Consider the following 16,808-nt stretch of genomic DNA (forward strand, 5'->3'; position numbering starts at 1 on the left):
GGAGCAGGGTCACCTCTCCTGAGGGCTCCTCCTTACACGCAGAGTGTTGGACCTCAGCAGAGCAGCAAGCAGGAGTCTGCACATCCCCCTCCCTCTGCACAGGATCACAGAATGTCAGGGGCTGGAAGAGATCTCTGGAGTCCAAGCCCCTGCAGGGCAGCTTCACACAGAGTAGGTGGCACAGGGTGGCATCCAGGGGGGTTGGGAATGTCTCCAGAGATGGATCATCCTCCACATCTCTGGGCAGCCTGGGACAGTGCTCTGCTGCATTCAAAGTAGAGAAATTCCTCCTCATGTTTAGATGGGATTCCTGAGCTCAAGTACTTCTTGTTCTGTCACTGGGCACCACTGGAATAAGACTGGCCCCATCCTCCTGACACCCTGTCAGGATTTATAAGCTTGATAAAATCTCCCCTTAGTCTTCTCCAGACTAAAAAGGCCAAAGTCCTGCCATCCCTCCTCCCATCCATCCATCCCTCCATCCCTGCATCCTTCTCTCCCTCCATCCATCCCTCCATCCCTGCATCCTTCTCTCCCTCCATCCTTTTCTCCCCTCCTTGCAGCCTCAGCCCCATGCAAAGCTTCACCACCTCCCAGACACACACTTTATCCTTAGAGTCATTTTATTACCAGTTCTGCTCTAGATGAAACAGGCCATCAGTATATAAAAATAATGTATACAAATTAGCAGTTAATGTTTTACATTTCTGGCTTAAAGGCATTTTATAAGTTACACGTTCCCTTCCCTCCCCTCAGCCCGGGGCTCGAGCCTGCGCTGGGGCTTGGGGCCAGGACTTACCCGGGTGTAAAGCTGGGGCCAGGGAGAACCTGAGCAGGGGCTGCTTAACCAAGTAAATGCAGGAAGAGGTTAATTGTGCCAGCGTGGGGGGCAGGGAGGTTGGTGGGGGCTTTGGGGGGGAGGTTCCTGTGGCTCCCCCTGCAGCGTGTTGGGATTGTGGGGGTTGCTGTGGGGCAGCTTCCCGATGGTCACTGTTGGGTCACTGTTGGGTCCCAGAGGCTTCAGCCCCAGCACTGGAGGTGGGTGCTGGGATGTGGGAGAGCAGAGGTGCCCCCTCGGGGACCATCCTTGACCTCGCTGCTGTTGGTCACAGCTATGGAGCCTCAGCTGAGCCTCAGGTGAGAGCCTGTACCTGGGTGTGCCAGCCCCTGCTCCCCTTGCACCAAGAAATGTTAAGGAAGACATAAAAGAGCTGGGGAAGAGCATCCTGCCAGCCCCGGGGGAGCAGGAGTGCCCGGGGTGGGGTTTTGCAGCAGGTCCCTCGCTGGGGGAGGACGTGGGGCCGGGAGGGCTCTGCGGGTGCAGGGCCCGGTGGTCCCTGGCTCACAGCCCCCTGTCCTGCCACGGGAAATCCAAGGCACCAGCAAGCTGGAGAGCGGGGACAGGCGGTGTGCAGGGCTGACCCCCGAGGGGCGGGCGATGGAGCAGCTCCGGGGAAGGGATGGGGCAGGCCCTCTTTTCCTCCCAGGACAAGCTGGTGCCTGTTCCGTGCTTCCCCATCCCTGCTCATACCCGGGAGGGTCTCCCAGCCCTGCCGGGGGGGAGGGGAGCTCAGGGGCATCGCTAAGCCAGAGCCGGGGGGTCCCCAGCAGGGTGGGTGCTGGGAAGCCGAGCATCCGGAGCAGCCGGGAGCGGGCACCGTGCCCCTGCCCCAGGCTGTCCCGGGCCGGTGGGTCGATGTCCTCTGGTCCCATCTGCGCCGGGAGGACCGCGCTGCCCCGGGCCCGGCACTCACAGCGAGATGTCCGGCGTGCTCTGCAGGCTCTGCCCCGCCGCCCGCCTCTTGGCGCTGCCGCGGCCCTTCTCCGCCCGCCGGTAAGGATTGTTCCGCAGATCTGCACCGGGAGAAGGTGCTGAGCCTGCCCGCCCCGGGACCCGGCACCCACCGCACCCCGCCGTGTCCCCTGGGGTGCTGGGGGGGGGGGAGCAGAGGGAGCACCCAACAACCGGCACGGGGGATCCCATCCTGCGGCTCCTCGGGTGCCCTGGGGCTGGTGCCGGTGCCGGCTCCCCCGGGTTGGTTTTTGGCGTGGGGCAGAGTCCGGCCCAGCGGCCACGCAGCCGGAGGCGCTGGGGAGCAAAAGCCGGGAGGGTGGCAGAGCCCGGCAGCCCCCGGCCCGGCACCCCCGTTACCTACAGAGGACTCTGCTCGGGGAAGCTCACGTCGCAGAAGAGCCGGGACGAGCGCTTGCCCGTCCGGGCCGTGAAAGGAACGGTTTTGAGAGCTGAGCAGAGCAATCCAGAGGCAGCGAGGAAACGGAGGAAGAAGAGGAGGAGGAGGGAAGAGAAGGGAGGAGAAAGAAGCAGAAAAGGAGGAAGAGCCATGAGACAGAGCAGAGAGCACCCGGCAGCTTGGTGTGTGGGATGGGAAGGTGCTACAGGTGGGTTTGGTCCCCACAATGGGGCTCAGGCTGTGACAGTCCCCTGCAGCCCCTCTGCTCACCTGAAACAATCTCTCACCTGAAATAATATCCTCGATGGCCCCGTCCTTCCCTTCATAGATGAGTGGCTCCTTCACCATCTGCTTCTTCTTCAGCTCAGCAATCATGTCCATCTGCTGCCTCTTGGCTTTCTGGATGGGCAGCTGGGGGTGGGACAGTGTGGGTTGAGCAGCATGGCCTCCGCAAGGTGCCCCCACCTCCACCCCCACCCAGCTCTCCCCCACTGGGACCTCCTTCACCCTCTGCCCCCACCAGCCTGCTTGGGGCTGCCCCACCAGGACAGGGACATATGGGACACCTTCACCTCGGGGTGGTCCTCGCTGCCAGGGGGGATGGATTCTGCCTCTTTGGCCACGGCCTCTTGTTTCTTCCACAGCTCGATGTCCTGCTCTGCTTTCTGAGATGTGCAGGGAGGGTGCACTGAGCCAGGGGGGTCCTGTAGCAGGACCACCACCCCCCACTTCCTCCCTTCAGCAGCCCCCAGCCCACCCCAACCCAGCTCCAGCATCTCCCACCAACCTGAAGGGCAGCACCCTGGGGTCTCTCTGCCCCAAACCTCCTCCGAGGCTCACATGGCTTTTTCTGGTTACCCCAAAGTGGGGTCAGACTCTCCCAACCCCAAATCCCCTCGCAACCCCCAGAAACGGGGTCTGAGCCCCCTGTCCCCTCCTACCTTGTAGGCTCTGATGAAGCGCATGAACATGGGGAAGAAGGTGGTGGGGGGGCTGTTCTTGGGGTTCTCCCCAAAGTACTCCACAGCTGACTCGTAGGCTTCCTGCAGGCAGGGACACCCTGAGCTGGGGGCTGGGGCTGCACCCATCACCCACCACCTCCCTCCAGCCTCTCCCACCTCACCACTCCCCTCCACATCCCCCCAGTGCTCCTGACGAAGCCACAGCCCCACCAGAACCTCTCCCGCCCCTATGGAGGAGTGGGGGGGCCCATTCCTACCCCCAGCACTCACCTTGGCGGTTTTGCTGTCAGCCTGCAGCTTCTCCATCACCTCGGAGTTGACCTTGAGGAAGTCCTTGAGCACAGGGCTGTCGTCCTGCCGCATGAACTCCTTGCGGGTCAGCTCCATGCCCTGCTGCAGGCTCCGCACGTCCTGCAGCACGCTGTCCAGGGAGACTGTGGGGTGGGGGACAGGCCCGGGGGGGCAAGGTCAGGGTGGGCTCAGGGACCCCCGTGCCCGGCTGCAGCCCGCCCGGACCCGCATCCCGCACCCGGGGGGCGGTACCTGTGCCCGCCTTGTCGAGGAAGTGCAGCTCGGTGTGGAACCCGGTCAGCTCCGGGTACTTCTCCGTGATCACCCGCACCAGGTAGTGCAGCAGCGTCTGCTTGCGGTCTGTGGACTTCATCTCCAGGAGCTGGGAGGGAGCAGGGTCAGCCCCAGCCAGCACCCCATCACCCCAGCACCCACACCACCCTCTGCAGGGGGGGCTCTGGGCCCCCACAGCTCTCCCTCCATTCCTCTGTCCCCACATTTCCCTGTCCCCATGGCTGTCTCCATGCCTGCCCCTGCATCCCCTCATCTCCTTGACTGTCCCCATATCCCTCGACCCCCACGGCTGTCCCCGCATCCCCCCATCCTCACAGCTGTCCCTACATCTCGCCATCCCCACAGACAGTTCCCATGTCCCTCCATGCCCACAGCCAGTCCCTGTGTCCCTAGGCAGTGTCCCCATGTCCCCAGACACGGGCAGCCCCATCCCGTCCCTACCGCGTCGAGGCTCTGCAGCCGGAACCCGTAGGCTGCCCCCCGCTTGCTGCTGTTCATGTAGTTCCCGAAGGCCAGGACAATCTGCGGAGACACGAGGGCTTTGGGGACACAACCCAGCACCCCGGGGCACAGGGTGCAGCACCCAGTGCCTGACATCCCCCCCACCGGGGCCACCTCGCCCCCCACTCCTCACCTCGAGGATGTTGCGGAGTTTGTTGGAGGACTTGAGGGAGATGGAGGCGGCGATGATGGCGTGGAGTTGCTGCGGGTGGGAGGAGAAGGACGTGGGGCTCCCAGGATGTCACCTCCCCTCCCCCCCATCCCTGCAGCCCCTCGGCCACCCCGCGTCTCCCCTCACCCAGCACCTACGGGCATCAGCAGCTGGGCCGTGTCGCTGAAGTTGCCCAGGAAGATCATGACGTTCATGCGCTCGGCCAGGCGGGGGATTTTGCTGAAGTGGATCAGGAACTGATCCTCCTCCGACAGCTCCTCCAGCGGCCGCTGCTCCCGCTCGAACTTCCCGATCAGCGTCCGCTCGTACTCGGTGGGCAGGAACCGCAGCAGCAGCTCCAGGAAGTCGAGGCTCAGGGCTTGCTGGTCGTACCTGTGGGTGGGGGGAGACCCCAGGGCAGTCAAACCTCAGGGCAGGTCCCCCAGGGCCTCACCAGCACCCACGGACGGTTCCCCCCTTCCTCCATCCCGTGACTGATTCCCACATCCCTCCATCCCCACATCCCTCCAGTCCCAACACCCCTCTCACCATCTCAACCCCGCGGTGTAGCCAGACTTAACACCCACCCAGCCACCTTCCCCCCCTGCTCCCCCCAGGGAAGGGCCCCTCACGTCTCGATGGCCGTGCAGATCTCCTGGATGCTGCGCCCGCCCTTGCGCAGGGTGATGGCCAAGTTCTTGGCCCGGTTGGACTCCATGAGGGTGACCTTGCTGGGAGCCTTCTGCGTGGCCTTAACCTTGAGGGCACTGATGTCCAAGCCAGGGCCCTGAGCCTTGGTCTTGAACTGCTCCTCAAAGTCACTCATGTCCAGCTCCTGTGGGGAGACAGGGCTGAGGGCACTGCGGGGAGGTGACACAGGACACTGGGGACAAGGATGGGGCCAGAGGACCAGGACAAGGTGGAGAGGAGTGAGAGGATGAACATGGAACAAGGGGATCAGGTCAAGTTGAAGGGATGAGGGTGGAGCAAGGAGATGAGGACAGGGAGAGGACAAGGGGACAGGGAGGGTAAAAGGACAGGATGAGGGGACCAGGGGATGAAGATGGGGGTGAAGACATGGACAGGATGTGAGGATAAGGATGGAGCAAGGGGACAAGGACAGGCTGAGGGGACAAGGTGTGACAGGGGATGCATGGCAGATCCCACATTGTCCCTCTCTGTGGCACCAAGGAGTTGTTCCAACCTCCAGCTCCTCCAGCACCCATCTGGCACCGTGGGTGGGTACAAGGTGGGCAGGGAGGCAGCCTCAGCACGGGTGCAGTGTGGACAGGGGTGCCCAATCCCCCCCCCATGTCCTCACCTGCAGCACCTTCTCGTCGTTGAGCTCGGTGAAGACGGTGCCATCGATCTGGTTGGGCTTCAGAGCCACCCAGTTGAAGACGGGCATGCGGAACTTGGTCTGGATGGGCTTCTTCACCTTCACTGCGGGGCAGTGGGGAGGGGGGGCACGTCATGGGGTGGGGGCACTCCCAAACCCACCCCTGGGTGTCCCCAGCCCTCGCCCGGGTGATGTCCCCACCACCCCTGGGCCACACTCACCTGAACCACCAGTGGCAGGGGGGGCACCAGACCCAGCTGGGAGCTGCCCACCGAGGGGAGGGGGTGGTGGAGGGGCGGGAATGGGGCCCTCCAGCCCCCCTGGGAGTGGAGGTGGGGGTGGTGGTACTTGGGCACCCGGGAGTGGAGGTGCTGGGGGGATGCCAGGGGTAGGGCATCCCCCCAAGGGCAGGGGGGGTGCGGGGGGCACCACGGGGCCCAGCTCAGCCCCTGGGAGTGGAGGGGGGGGTGGAGGGGCAGGGGGTGCTGGGGGGGAGATGGGGCTGGAGCTGGAGCTGCGGCATCTGCAATGGAAAGAAGAGGTGGGTGAGATGGTGGCATGGCCACATTCCCTCTGCCACCGAGTGACAACGTCCCCGGGCACCTCCCTGTCCCCCTGACTCTATTTCTGTGCCCAGAGACAACGCTGGCACTTCCCCTCCCCGCCCCGTGCCAGCTGTCCCCACCAGGGAGGGGACATCACGGGCTGCCACCATCCCGGGGTACCTGTGCCGGTGTCTGTGGTGGTGGCAGTGGTGGTGGCAGTGGTGGTGGCAGTGGTGGCCTCTCCAGTAACCACGGGGGCTGCTGGGGTTTCTATGGCAACGGGGACGATTTGGATGGCGACGTCTCCGTCGGGCCCCCGCAGGATCTGCACCAAACCCTGCTCCTCCAGCTCGGCCAAGCGCCGCTCCAGCGCCCGCCGGTAGCTCTCCTGGGGCTGGGGGGCCGGGGGGCTGGGGGGCCGGGGGGGGCTCAGCTGCTCCTGCAGTGGTGACAAGTCCTGGGAGCATCGCTGCTGTCCCCCTGCACCCCTCAACCCCCTGTGTCCCAGGCACCCATCCCTCCCTCCCTCTCCGCAGCACCCATGGGTGCTCACCCGCAGAGCCTCCAGCTCCCGCCGGGCCTGGCTCAGCTGCTTCTCCAGCTCTGCAATCTTGGCCATGGAGTCGTTCTCCACATCCTGCAGCTTCTCCGTCAGCTGTGGGGATGAGGAGACGTCGCTCAGCACCATCCCTGGTGCCTCCCCCCTCGGGGCTGGCGTCAGCAGCTCCTGCCCACGCGCCCACGTCCCACCTGGGTGACGTTTTCCTGCAGCTCCTCCATGTGCTCCAGCACCGCCGTCTTCGTCTCTGAGTCCTCCAGCATGGCCCCCACGTCGAAGACGTTGTCCAGGTAGGCTTGGATCTGCACCTGCAGCTTCTCGCTCTCCGTCAGGCGGAGGCTCTGCCAGGGGACAGTCGGTGGCACCGTCACGGTCGGTGTGCCACCCCCTGCAGCACCCACCCTGCTCCGGGGAGGTGTGGGATCACCCACCTCCAGGTACTGGTCCAGCCCCAGGTGGGTGAACTCGTACTGCAGGAAGACGCGGAAGTTCATGTTCTCCACCGAGTGCACCACGATGTTGATGAACTGCATGCAGGCCACCTGCGGAGAGGCACTGGCTCAGCGTGGCCACCACCACCCTACGGTGGCCTGCCAGTCTCTGGGGACATGGTAGTCCTTGGGGACACAGCATCCCAGAGACTGAGCAGGGGATCCATGGACATCGGGGAACCGATGCCCTGGGGGAAAGCCAAGTGGCTCAACAGCCTTGGGGACACGATGGCTTGGGGACAGTGTGGTGGCTCAGCACCCTCTGGGGACACACAATGTCCTGGGGACACCATCGTGACTTTGGGATGCAGCACCCTGGGGATGACCCAGGAGCTCCTGGGGACAGTGGAGCTCACTCACCATGAAGTCGATGTTGGTGTCCTCGTTCCTGAAATATTCCATCAGCTTCTCGAAGCGGTTCCTCTCCCCGCAGACCTGGGGGGGAGCAGGGGGCTGAGGGACATGGCCAAGGGTGGCACCCTTGTGGTGGGGGGGCAGAAGGGACTCTGGTGACACCCAGACCTTCCAGGTGCCACCTGGTCCCACTGGGACATGGCCCTGGAGACACTGGCATGGGGACATGGAGCCCAATGGCTGGAGAGCCCCTGTGGGGTGGGCATCTTCCAAGATTTTCCTGATGATGGAAACTGAGGCACAAACCCAGATGGATGTCAGCCTGGGGACCACGCGTCCCTGCTGGGCACTCACCTCCTTGAAGTTGTCAAAGGCAGCCAGGATGATGTCGTGGCCACCTCGGACCAGGCAGACAGCAGCCAGCAGCTCCAGCACCAGTGCCTTGGTCCTGCAAGGACATGGGATGCAAGGGGGGTTGGGACCACAGGGTGGGTGAGGGGACAGGGAGACGGGTGACAGGGACAGGTCCTACCTGGCGTTCTTGTTGTTGAGGCTCAGGGTGATCTCGTTGACACAAGCTGGGTGATTCATCACCAGGCTGAAGCCAGACTTGGGGGAGAAAAGAAACATTGGGGTTGTGTGTCCTCCTGCCCCCACCCCAAGGATGCTCCAGGACCTGAGGACACCCCCGTGCCACCTCCCCACCAGCCATGAAATTGGGTGAGAACCTCTCAGAGCAAAGGGATGGAGAATGGGTCCCACCCCAACCCCCACCCCTGAGCCTGCAGATGGTCCCATGGGAGCTGGTGAATTTTGGGGTGTCCCGGGTGGGTCCCCGGGGACGTTTCCCCCTCCTCACCTGGTAGTTCATGATGGCGCGGAGACAGAGGATGCAGAGGTGGACATCGTCCTTGTGGCTGGCAAGGCGGGAGCTCCTCAGGGCCTTCCTGTGCGAGGGGTTCAGCCTGGGGGGCGAGAGGGCGGCTGAGAGGGGGCTGGGGGGCTGGGGGGGGCACAGCACAAGCAAGGAGGGGGCAGCGCAGAGTGGGGACAGCAGGTAGGGGACAGTGGGGGACCTGTGGGAGACCCTCCCCTCTACCAGCCCTCTGGGGGGGTGGGATGGTGGCCGGGTGCCCCCCTCGGGTGCAGGGGTGGTCTCGGAGGCTCACCAGGACGGGCAGGAGCTGCTGCCGGGTGACCTGGGGACACTGTCCCCATCTCTGGAGGGGACGCTGGAGGGGACGCTGGGGTGGACGTGGCGGAGGAGGGTTTGGAGGTGCTGGTTCGAGAGGCAGCAGCTGGAGGAGCGTTAGAGCCTGCGGGACAGGAGGGAGAGAGGGGGCTCCCGCGTGGCCTTGGGGACACGGCAGCTGCCACCCCCCTTGCCACGGGTGCCACGTCCCTCCTGACCTCTCCCTGGGGCCGGGGGGGACACCCCAGCTGCTGGCAGGGGGTGAGGGACCCCTGAGGTGCCTCATTATGGCTCTCGGGGTGACCACAGGGGGGGTGTCCACTGGGACCCCCTGCCCACCCGGGACCCCCCACAGGCAGGCAGGGTCCCCATCAGCGGGGTCCCCCCCGTGTCCCCGTCCCCAGCCCCTCACCTACCGTCAGCGTCCCCGGCAGCGTGCAAGAGAAGAGCGGGGTTAGGGGGGGCTGCGGGGATGGCGGGGCTGGCGGGGGCACAGGCCTGGTCCTCCCCCCAAAACCTCTCAAACACCTCCGATTTTGTGCTGATTTCTGGGTTCTGCCCAGAGCAGCCCATGCTGGGGGGGTCCAGCAGGATTTACCCCTCCCTCGGGGGTGTCACTTGGTGTCCCCAAGCACCCACCTGGAGGCCCAGGCCTGCACCTCCCTCAGAGCCCCCCCGTGAGCACAGGGGTGCAGCAAGGCAGAGAGCGGGGGACAGGGGGGACAGGGAGGGGACAGAGGGGACAAAGGTCTGGGCATTACCTGACAGTGAGGTGCCGTGCTTTGGGGGGGCCCTGGGGAGGGGGTGAGGAGCTGCTTTTGTTCAGGTCCTCCAGAGAGCGCTCCGTCCCCTTGCCCTTGTCAGAGCCCGGGCTGCCGTTCTCTGTGCTCTCCATGTCGTACCTGGTGGCCCGGGGGGGGACACGGGGGCAGGGGGTGAGATGTGACACCCCCAGATGGGCACACACACCCCAACCACCCACCCTGGGGTCCTCAGGGCTGAGGACATGGGCTTGGAGGGGTTGGGGGTGCTGGGGGGCAGCCCCGAGGAACCCCCTGCCCACCCACCCCAAATCCCAGGGGCAGCAGATGGGGAAGGGGACTAGGGGACATGGTGGGGATGTGTTGGGGACACAGTGGGGACACAGTGGGGACACAGTGGGGATGTGTTGGGGACACAGTGGGGACACACTGGGGACACAGTGGGGATGTGTTGGGGACACAGTGGGGACACAGTGGGGACACGGTGGGGATGTGTTGGGGACACAGTGGGGACACACTGGGGACACAGTGGGGATGTGTTGGGGACACAGTGGGGACACAGTGGGGACACAGTGGGGACATACGCGACGGAGCACTGGGCGAAGGAGAGATATTCCAGCAGCACATCCAGGCCCTGGTTCTCCTCATTGAGGAACTCCTGGACCCATCTGGAGGAGTTCGGGGGTGTCAGGGGGCTCCACCCCGCAGCCTCAGCACCCCCAACACCCCCCAACAGCCCCAGCAAGGCTGGGACACGCTGGTGACACGAGGTGGCACCATCAGCTGAGCTAGGTGGGTGCCACCACCCTGGCTTCTGATGCACAGGGGACAAAACCTGAAGGGTCCAATGTCACCAGAGCCACCAGTGCCACCACTGCCATTAGGGCCATCACTGCCACCAGTGCTACCAATGCCATCACTGCCATCACTGCTACCACTGCCACCAGTGCCACCACTGTGACAACGACAGGACAGCCTGACCCTGGGACCACAAGCACCCACTGCTCAGCACCCACCACACCACAGAGAGGGGGGGACACCCGAGGTAGGGACCGGAGTCCATCCTGACACCCCAAAAATGGGGCTGGGCTCCCAGAGCACCCCCATCCTCCCCCAAGAGCCACCCCAGAGGGACAGGGGGAGGCCACCAGCCTCCCCATCCCCCTGTCACCTTGACCACCAGAAGCCACCAGCACCCTGCTCCCTGTGCCAGCAGTGCTGGGGACAGCAGCAGCTGGGTGACAAGGACACCCCGATCCTGCTGGGTGACAAGGACACCCCGATCCTTACCCGATGTAGTTTGTCCTCAGGGAAATCTCCAGCTCCCGCAGCACCTGCGTCGACTCCTGCGCTCGCCTCTTGAACTGGGGAACAGGCAGAGCCATTGGCACTGTCCCCACGCCCGGCCTGGGACAGGGACAAGTGGCACAAGGAGTGGCCCTCACCTTCCTGCTCACAGCCCCTGAGTCCAGGTAGCTCCTCAGCTTCTGGATGTAGGCACCCGGGGGGTTTTTCACCTGGAAACGTTCCTAAGAGGCCCAGAGAGGCTGAAACCAGGACAGCACTCGCGGCACCGGGAGGTGACACTGTCCCCACGGCAGCCACCACGTCCCTGTCCCCTCCCCCCTGCTGCACCCACGTTTAATCAGGTTAATGAGGTTAATGAGGTGCTGACTCCTCATGCAGACGGGTGTCAGTGCTGGGCATGTGGGGGGCTGATGCCCACACCCCGAGTGGCACTTGGGGACAAGGGACAGCACTGGGGACACGGTGATGCCCGGACCTCACCTGGTCACAGACGAGCTCCCACTTCTTCTCGTTGTCGTACTGGTTGAGCAGTTTCATCTTGTCAGGGGGCAGGTTCATGGTGTTCTGCAGGGGGATGAGTGTCAGGGCTGGGGGTCACCCCAAGCCCCCCAGGCCATGGCACCCACTGCTCACCCAGCCCCGGGCATCCCTGCTCAGTGGTGGGACAATGGGGACACTGCTGGGATGATGGGGGCACCAGCAGGACAATGGGAACACTGGTGAGAGGACATGGACACTGGTGGGATGATGGGGATAGCAGTGGGAGGCTGGGGACACTGAGGGGACAATGGGGACACAGCATTCCCAGGATGCTGGCATTCCACCAGCCACAGAGCCAGCAGCAAGGTCCTCACCTGGGGGTTCCCCAGGCAGAGGGACAGGAGGGAAACTGGACCCATCCACACGTGTCACGAGTGCACAGCACTCCCGGGCTCAGCTAGCCAGTCCCAGCCCCACCAAAACCAGGTGGGGACAAGGACACAGAGTGGTGACACAGCTGAGGGACCAGCTGGGAGCCTGGGCCCTGCCAGGGGGTGACGGTCACCTCCGTGTCCCCTGCTGCAGACACAGCCCGTGCCCAGGTGCTGCACTCCCCGTTTCTTTAGGCACAGTGTCAGGGCCCGGTGTGTCACCATGTCCCTCCGTGCCACCACTGCAAAACCCAATCCCTGTCACCCCCCCTCAGGATGTGACGTGGTTTCCGCTCTCCCAACGGCACCAAAACCACCCCAACCCACGGCCCCAGCCTTGGGGACACGGCAGGGCCTGGATGGGCACCCCAGGGACATGGGCAGACCCCTTCGTGGGGCACCCTGGGTGGTGCTGGGAGCTCAGACTGGGTTCTGGCCCAGTAACCGCCCAAAAGCCCCAGTTCTGGGTGGCCTGGGCCCTGGGGGAAAAGCAGGAGCTGGGGTTGCTGCTGGCATGGGGAGCCCCAAGTCACCCTAAACCTCCAGTTTTGGGGTCCCCTGATGTTGACGGTGGGGACGGGGGGTGAGCATACCCCCAGAACACCCCCGTCCCCAGGGATGAGGCATCTCCAGGGCTTTGGTTGCCCACAGAGGAGCAGGTCCAAGAGGAGAGAGGTGCCTGGGCAACCCAGGACCTGTGGAGCAGCTTCTGCCAGAAGCCAAAGCCAGGAGGGGTGGGAGAGGAGCCAGCACCGTGTGGTGCAACTAAGGGATGACTGGGCAGGGAGGGGACATCCCCATCAGGGAGGGGACAGTCTGGTGGTGGGGTCAGAAATGGCCTTGTTGGGAACCTGCTGGGACTGGGCCAGGGCTGCTGAGTGGGTCCTGGGGAGGGCAACAGCACCCAGAGGTCCCCTTTGCTGAGGAGGCAGCTGTGAGATGGATGAGACCTCCAGGAGGGACAGACCAAGGGACAACGCAGCCAAACCCCACAGCCAGGGCTCTGGCAGCAGCTGTGGGTTAGGGTTCTGCTGTGGGACACTGTCGGGTGGCCTCAGCACAGAGGGGGTGGTGGCACCCACCACGTGGGTCACCTCTGCCACTGACCTCATGTGAAACGTGAGAAAACCAAGACCAAGTGTCACGGGTGGGACAAGAGCTCTGGTGGGATGAGGGCACAGGTGGGGTGGGGGGTGCTGGGGGTGTCCCTGCACAGGTGGCTCTGCCACCAAGCCCCTGATCCCTTCCTCACCAGCAGGGCTGGGCCGGGTGGCAGGATGTGGGGACAGAGTCTGGGGACAAACTGGGTGGTGGCTGTGTCCCACCACAGCCCGGGTAGGCACGTGGTGCTGAGGGGGGGAGGAAGTGGCTCTGCTGTGGTCCCCAACGTCACACCAAGAAACTGGTTCCCATTTCCTGCTGGGGAGGGGGGACTGGCAGGGCAGGAGGTGTGGGGCAGGGGGGCAGCCAAGCACCCCAGAGGTGGCAGAGGGACATGGTCCTCCTTGTCCTCTTCCTGCCCTGGGGACAAGGATGAAGAGGCCACGGGGACTTGCCACAACCCACCCCTGATTGCCCAGCACCCTCCAGCTGGGTGCCAGCACCCTCATCCCACCCTGGCATGGAGCTCCCCCCCACCCAGGCCTGCCAGCAGTGTCACAACCTGCTGTGTCCCTGAACAGATGCCACCAAATGTGTCCCCCCTGTCCCAACCCTCTTGGGACACGAGCTGCCACAGCACCCAAGGTGCCAGCCCACCCCTGCCTGGTGCCAGGACGTGTCCAGCTGGGTCCCCCTGGGCTGTCCCCAACCCCTGGGCTGTCCCCACGAGCACCACCAGCACCTTCCGGTACCAGAAGTTGTTCTCCTATCACAGCACCCACAGCCTGGGGAAGGGGAGGGGGGGGGCGGGGGGGACGGAGCTATTTTGGGTGTCAGGAACCTCCTTTTTGTTCTGAGCTGAGCCCTGCACCCAGCCCTGGCATGAAGGACAAAGCTGAGCACCTTGTTGCCTGCACAGCACCCACCAGCTGGGGGGCACCCGGGGCTGGGTGTCACTCATGAGGGACAGAAAGCTCAGCTGGCACATGGGACCAGAGAGCATCCCAGTCTGGACCAGCAGGATGGCCCCAAGATGGGGCTTTAGGGGGACAAATGTCACGGGGGGGCCAGGCTGGTGGCAGATGGACCATGGATCCTGGGACTCTCCAGCCCTCCTGGCCACAGCTCCTGATGCTTCCACCCAAAGGAAGCCCCGCTGTCCCCTGGTGTCCCCTCCAGCACCCCCGGGCACCCTTGTCCCCTTCGAGGCTCAGCTCCAGCACCCAGCAGGATCATCCCCCCCAGAGCTCTCCTGACCCTAGCTGGGCAACCCTGGGACCAGTTGATCCCACCAGGAAGACCCTGGATTGGGGTGGACCCCAGTCCTATGGGAAGGGGCAAGGAGCAGCCAGCTCCCCACCAGGGCTGGATCCAGCATTTTCCTTTCCCAGTTGAGCTGAGGCTGACACAGAGCCCAGGGCTCACTGCTGACCCATTGCACCACCAGGGCCAGCAGCACATCTGCACACATCTGCACACATCTGCAGTGGTGACGTTTGCTGTGCTCTTCCCTCTCCCCTGCTCCTGGGAGAAGCAGCAGCAAAGCCCCCATCAGCCAAACCTCCTGTCCCCAAATGCCACCGTCCCCATCTGCCACCATCTCCAAGGCTCCAGCTGAACCCACCTCTGCTATTTCCAGCACCACACCCCTGCCTCACCACCTCACTTTTGTATTCCCGATTTCTACTTCCTGATGTGCAAAGAGGCACAAAAACAACTGCCCCAAGCAGGAGCATCCCAGCGTCCCCATCCCAGGAGGCAAGATGCTCCCCTTCCTTCACTCCATCCCAAAAAGGCACCTCGGCACATCCCAAGTCACTTGGCTTGGGGACAACCCTCCCACGATGCTGCCAATGTGGCATCTGCTGTGCTGCCCTAGCTGGGAAGGAGCCAGTTTTGAGGGAATAAAACTAAATTCTCCATTTCTTGGCAAGCCACAGGTTTACCCGACCCCTTCCTGCTGGTGCTTTGGATCCCCCTGGGCTCCACCGTTGGGGTTATTTTACCTGCCAGGTTTTGCCCCGCCAGCTCTCCCAGTTTAGGGTGTCCAGCTCAAAACTGGTTTGCACCAACGTGCTCTCCTGGCATCACCGTAACCATGGCAACGGGCTGGATCTGGACCACGTCCCACTGGGAGATGCCCAACCCAGCACCGAGCTCACAAACTCAGGAGGCGGAAAACTTGAATCCCAAGTTGAGGAATGAGGTTGGGGTTGGTGAGGATGGAGGGAGCAGCCTTGTCCTGTCCCCCTGGGGGTCCAGCTGCCCCCCCAGCATGGGAAGGGGGAAGGGAACCTGCTGAAGGCGGAAGCGAGACTGGGACACCCGATTTCACAAGATGCCTGCCTGGTTCCTGTCTGCCAACCCCCACCCCTGGGTCATCCCTGCTCCCTCTCCCTCGGGATGGAGGCACCAGGGGCCTGCAGCATCATTTTCCCCTTTTCTGATCACTTTTCAGCTCGCTCTTGCCAACCTGCTGTCACCTCCCTGCCGTTTCCTGAGGCCTCGCAGGGGTGGCGGAAGCACCCTGAGGTCCCTGTCCCCTCCTGTCACCACAGCACCCAGCACCCATTGCCCACATCCCCACCCTGCTCAGCCACCTCCCAACCTGCCCCGGCAGTGGATGTCCCACAGCACAGCCCCCCCTCTCCTAGGGGATTTTGGGGTCCTTGCTGAACCCTTCACCAGGTAGACAGCGGGGTAGAGGTGGCTGCTCCAGCTGTGATTCCTGTACCCAGATCATCCTATAAAACCCAGGAGATCCAAACAACCTTCCCAAGAAATCACATCAGGGCTGGGCTGGAGGATCCCAGCAGATCCCATTCCCAGCAGATTCCATTCCCAGCAGATCCCACCCTCACAGTGGGACCTTGTGCCCACCATGGGGTGGGTAACGGGGCTCCAGCTCCCCCCCCACGAGCTTGAGGCATTAAACACCATTAATAGGAATTATTTTTTTTCCCAGATCCCAGCCCAACCCTCCCCCACGGAACATTTTTGGGAAGGGCACGGAGAGGGGATGGAGCCCGGTGGGACCGTGGCGCCAAGGTCACGGCCAGCCGACCCTGCTCAAGGACGGGGGGTGGGGGGCAGCAGGGAGCTCCCCCCTCGGGGGTGCCGGGGGATGGTGGGTCCGGAGGGATCGGGAGCGGTGCCGGTGGCTCTGCCGGGAGAGGAGGAGGTGACAGCCGCAGCCCCGGTTGTCTGCGGCACGCTGCCGGCTCCGGGCCCTGCCGCTGCCTCCAGCCATGGCGGAGAACCGGGACCCGAGAACCGGGACCGGGGACGGGAGAGCTGGGGTCACCCGCAGAGAGCGGGGGGAGGGGGGTTCTGAGGAGGGGGGGCACAGGGGGACCCCCTCGGGCAGGGCCTGGCATCCCCCGGGGGGGTAAAAAAAATTAATGAAATGCTGCTAAATAGTAAGAAGGGATCAGTAACATCATCAGTGGTGTGGTGGCGATAAAACAACTCCAACAGTTGCAGTCTGTCTCCGGAGGATCAGGCCGGTAACGCTGCTGAGGATGCTGCGATGCCGATGATGCTGAGAAAAAGTCCGGGCAAGATTCTGCCCCCCCCCCCCCCCCCCCCCAAAACATCCCCTGAAGCGGGGGTGCCCCCCCAGCCCCCTTCCTCCCCAGCACCCCCCGTAAGGAGGGTACCCCCAGCCCCCCCCCCCCAGCCCCCCCGGAGCCCCCCACTCACCAGGGCCCTCCCGAATCGCTCCTCCAGTTCCGCAGCCGCGGGCATCGGCTGCCGGGCGGGCGGGGCGGCCGCGGGGGGGGGCCTGGGGCGGGCGGGGGTCTCGGCTCTCCCTGCCCGCAGCCCCCCCCTCCATGCCCCCGGCCGCGTTGCCCAT

General features: G+C 64.1%; 1 protein-coding gene across 1 annotated transcript; it reads right to left on the bottom strand.

Annotated features, from left to right (window-relative positions):
• Positions 1 to 1,274: 1,274 nt before the first annotated feature.
• Positions 1,275 to 16,808, bottom strand: FMNL1 (formin like 1). Its single transcript, XM_030465884.1, is given in 28 exon segments — positions 1,275 to 2,244; positions 2,480 to 2,603; positions 2,759 to 2,857; positions 3,134 to 3,235; positions 3,425 to 3,588; positions 3,698 to 3,827; positions 4,181 to 4,261; positions 4,374 to 4,442; positions 4,550 to 4,784; positions 5,024 to 5,226; positions 5,713 to 5,834; positions 5,952 to 6,253; positions 6,456 to 6,540; positions 6,543 to 6,714; positions 6,829 to 6,930; positions 7,026 to 7,175; positions 7,266 to 7,376; positions 7,686 to 7,760; positions 8,034 to 8,127; positions 8,212 to 8,288; positions 8,539 to 8,644; positions 9,633 to 9,773; positions 10,217 to 10,300; positions 10,923 to 10,996; positions 11,078 to 11,161; positions 11,421 to 11,504; positions 16,655 to 16,724; positions 16,726 to 16,808. Coding segments are annotated over 28 exon segments (3,315 nt in total). The 3' UTR covers positions 1,275 to 2,152.

This window comes from Calypte anna, chromosome 27, assembly GCF_003957555.1.
Source record: "Calypte anna isolate BGI_N300 chromosome 27, bCalAnn1_v1.p, whole genome shotgun sequence".
NCBI lineage: Eukaryota > Metazoa > Chordata > Aves > Apodiformes > Trochilidae > Calypte > Calypte anna.